The sequence below is a fragment of the Garra rufa genome, chromosome 1 (assembly GCF_049309525.1).
Source record: "Garra rufa chromosome 1, GarRuf1.0, whole genome shotgun sequence".
NCBI lineage: Eukaryota > Metazoa > Chordata > Actinopteri > Cypriniformes > Cyprinidae > Garra > Garra rufa.
The window spans coordinates 50,805,360-50,807,688 of record NC_133361.1 but is presented as its reverse complement, the minus strand read 5'-3'; the positions used below and the strand labels follow the sequence as shown (position 1 = coordinate 50,807,688).

At 40.7% G+C, this 2,329-nt stretch overlaps 1 protein-coding gene across 1 annotated transcript; it reads right to left on the bottom strand.

Annotated features, from left to right (window-relative positions):
• Positions 1 to 285: 285 nt before the first annotated feature.
• Positions 286 to 2,064, bottom strand: hoxb13a (homeobox B13a). The gene is made up of 2 exons (XM_073833499.1): positions 1,346 to 2,064; positions 286 to 969 (listed from the first exon to the last, which is right to left on the bottom strand). Exons 1-2 carry the CDS (start codon positions 2,007 to 2,009, stop codon positions 722 to 724), a joined length of 912 nt encoding a protein of 303 aa, XP_073689600.1. The 5' UTR covers positions 2,010 to 2,064; the 3' UTR covers positions 286 to 721.
• Between the last annotated feature and the right edge of the window lie 265 nt (positions 2,065 to 2,329).

Sequence of the window (2,329 nt, the reverse complement as noted above, 5' to 3'; positions counted from 1 at the left end):
AAAGTAAAAATGTTACGAGATAAATGCGATTTTTTACAGTCACTTAAATAAACACATAACTTTCTAAATAAAATAAAGGTAGCCTCCAAACAGCTGCCTATTTAGGAATCAATACCTAAGTGCTGTAAATTGTTTTGAAACAATGTCAGAATAATGCCAGAAACTGTTTGTTGATTTTTTTCACATTGTCATCAAAGACAGGAGTAATTTGGCAACAGAGGACTAAAAAGAGTCAGTACGAATAATACATAAAAACACCGACTTACTTTGCTAGAAAACACTGAATGAAATTAACACATTTATTAAGGTTTTTGATATATGTTATTATGTTTTACAAGCGATATAAACATAGTATATAAGTACTGACATGTATTGGGTAATAAGCTATAAGACTAATACAACAACAACAACAACAACAACAATAACAACAACAACATTGACATACCTAACATTAAATGCAAGCTAAAGAGGACAGAAAGACTTCAAACGAACACAGTTACATATAGGCAGGCACGTGCTTAATTTACAAGCTGTATTGTCCTTTCATGTTTTTTCCATTTTATTTAGATTATTCATTTCTGAGTCCGTCCATTTATTTGTTTGGTGTAAATGCGCTGGGAAAAGAAAACATTCAGCCCCAGTCCAAGAAAAGTCCTCGCCACGACTTTTTGCTCTCCATAATTTCAAGTCACCGAGAAAAAAACAAAGATTCAGCTCTGCACTATGGCGCGCTGTTCTTCACTTTGGCAATGAATTTCTTTTCCTTAACCCTCCTGTTTTGAAACCAAATAGTGATCTGGCGCTCGGATAAGTTGGTTACCGCTGAAATCTTTCTCCTCTTGTCCTTTGTGATGAATTTGTTGGCTGCATATTCTTTCTCCAGTTCCTTGAGTTGTACTTTTGTGTACGGTATCCGCTTCTTTCTACCTCGACGGAATGAGCCCCCGTCATGTTGGTGGGCCACAACATCTGGAACGAATAACAAAAGGGTTTATTATTAATGGGCTCATTCATTTTCTAGCTAAACTACATTTAAACTAAATTTACATTTTTAGATTTTTGGAGTTTATCTTTTTAAATACTAATTTGTTTTAGACGTTATTTGCTTAGCAAATTGTTACTTTTATGTAAACGTGTTGTGTTTTGTGTTCTCTAAAAAATGAAGGCACATTGGTGCTTTTGTTTCTCAAATCTGTAGCTATCTAAAATAAAATCTGTCTTCTGTCTGACCAGAAGAGTAATATAATTTTCCTTGGATATTTGTGAGAGATTATGCTATACCTTAACGCTAAAGAGTTTTATTTTGAACATTCCCATTTCAGTCGTAACATGGTTTAAAACGTACCTGCTAATGCAGACTTCCAGAGATGTCCCGCCTGGCTCTGGTCCTTGGAGCAATACATCTGACTACCCCATCCGTTAGCCAGAGCCCAGGGCTGGTAGCTATCCATAGGCAGGAGACTATCGTGTCGCGGCTCTCCGGTTCCAAGCGTCTGTACCACTGACACGTCCAAATAACTGGCCATGGACTGATATGGACTGGGGTAGCTGTGGTAAAAAGCGAACTCTTTAGCCCTGCTAGGATATTCTTCAGATGTGACCGGGGTATCCATGTATTTCTCTGCAGAGTAGCTGAGTGCACTCGGCTGCGTGCATGACTTGAGGGAACCCCGCCCCATTCTGCAAGGATAATAGCTGTTGCCAAAGTAGCCGTACGGGATGGGACCGGTGGACGAGGCCTGTGGAACCGTTGGGCAAGGTGTGCATTGCTTTGCCGACTCTGTAGAACTTGAAGTCGATACGTCCACAGTGGAATAGCTGGAGCCGTGGACGAGGCTGGACGGGTGGCCACTCAGAGCCGAGTGGGCCATCAGATTCCTGCACTGGTTGGCCGCAAAATTGCCGCTTCCAACCAGACCCTCCATGTTCTTCAGCTCATCCAAGTTGTTTTCATATACAAACATAACCGTGTCTGCCCAGCGAGGATTCAGGACCAGGGAGGTGGTCATAGCACGCTCACCATTCGGACGGAAAATTATGTTGCAAAGACTCAAGTCCGAAGCAGGACACTCAGTTACATTGGTACAGCTGCATTGACGCAATGGACTTCAGTCTGCATTGCAGTGCCTTCATTGGATAAGAGCTGCACCACGTGACGCATAAAATAAACCTTGACTGAAGAATGTCAAAGATTTTTTTTTTGTCAAGCTCAGGTTAGGTCTCTAAAAAAGCAGTCTTCAAATACTACCTTATTGTTGCATTGCATTTATGCATTAATACCCTAATACGCTTCATTTTCTTTAACTCGCAGAGCAATCACTGGCGTTGT

Coding starts and splice junctions, on each gene's coding strand:
- hoxb13a (XM_073833499.1), bottom strand. CDS start 2,009: ATGACCACCTCCCTGGTCCTGAATCCTCGCTGGGCAGACACGGTTATG. Junction 970..1,345: donor CTGGAAGTCTGCATTAGCAG/GTACGTTTTAAA, acceptor TATTCGTTCCAG/ATGTTGTGGCCCACCAACAT.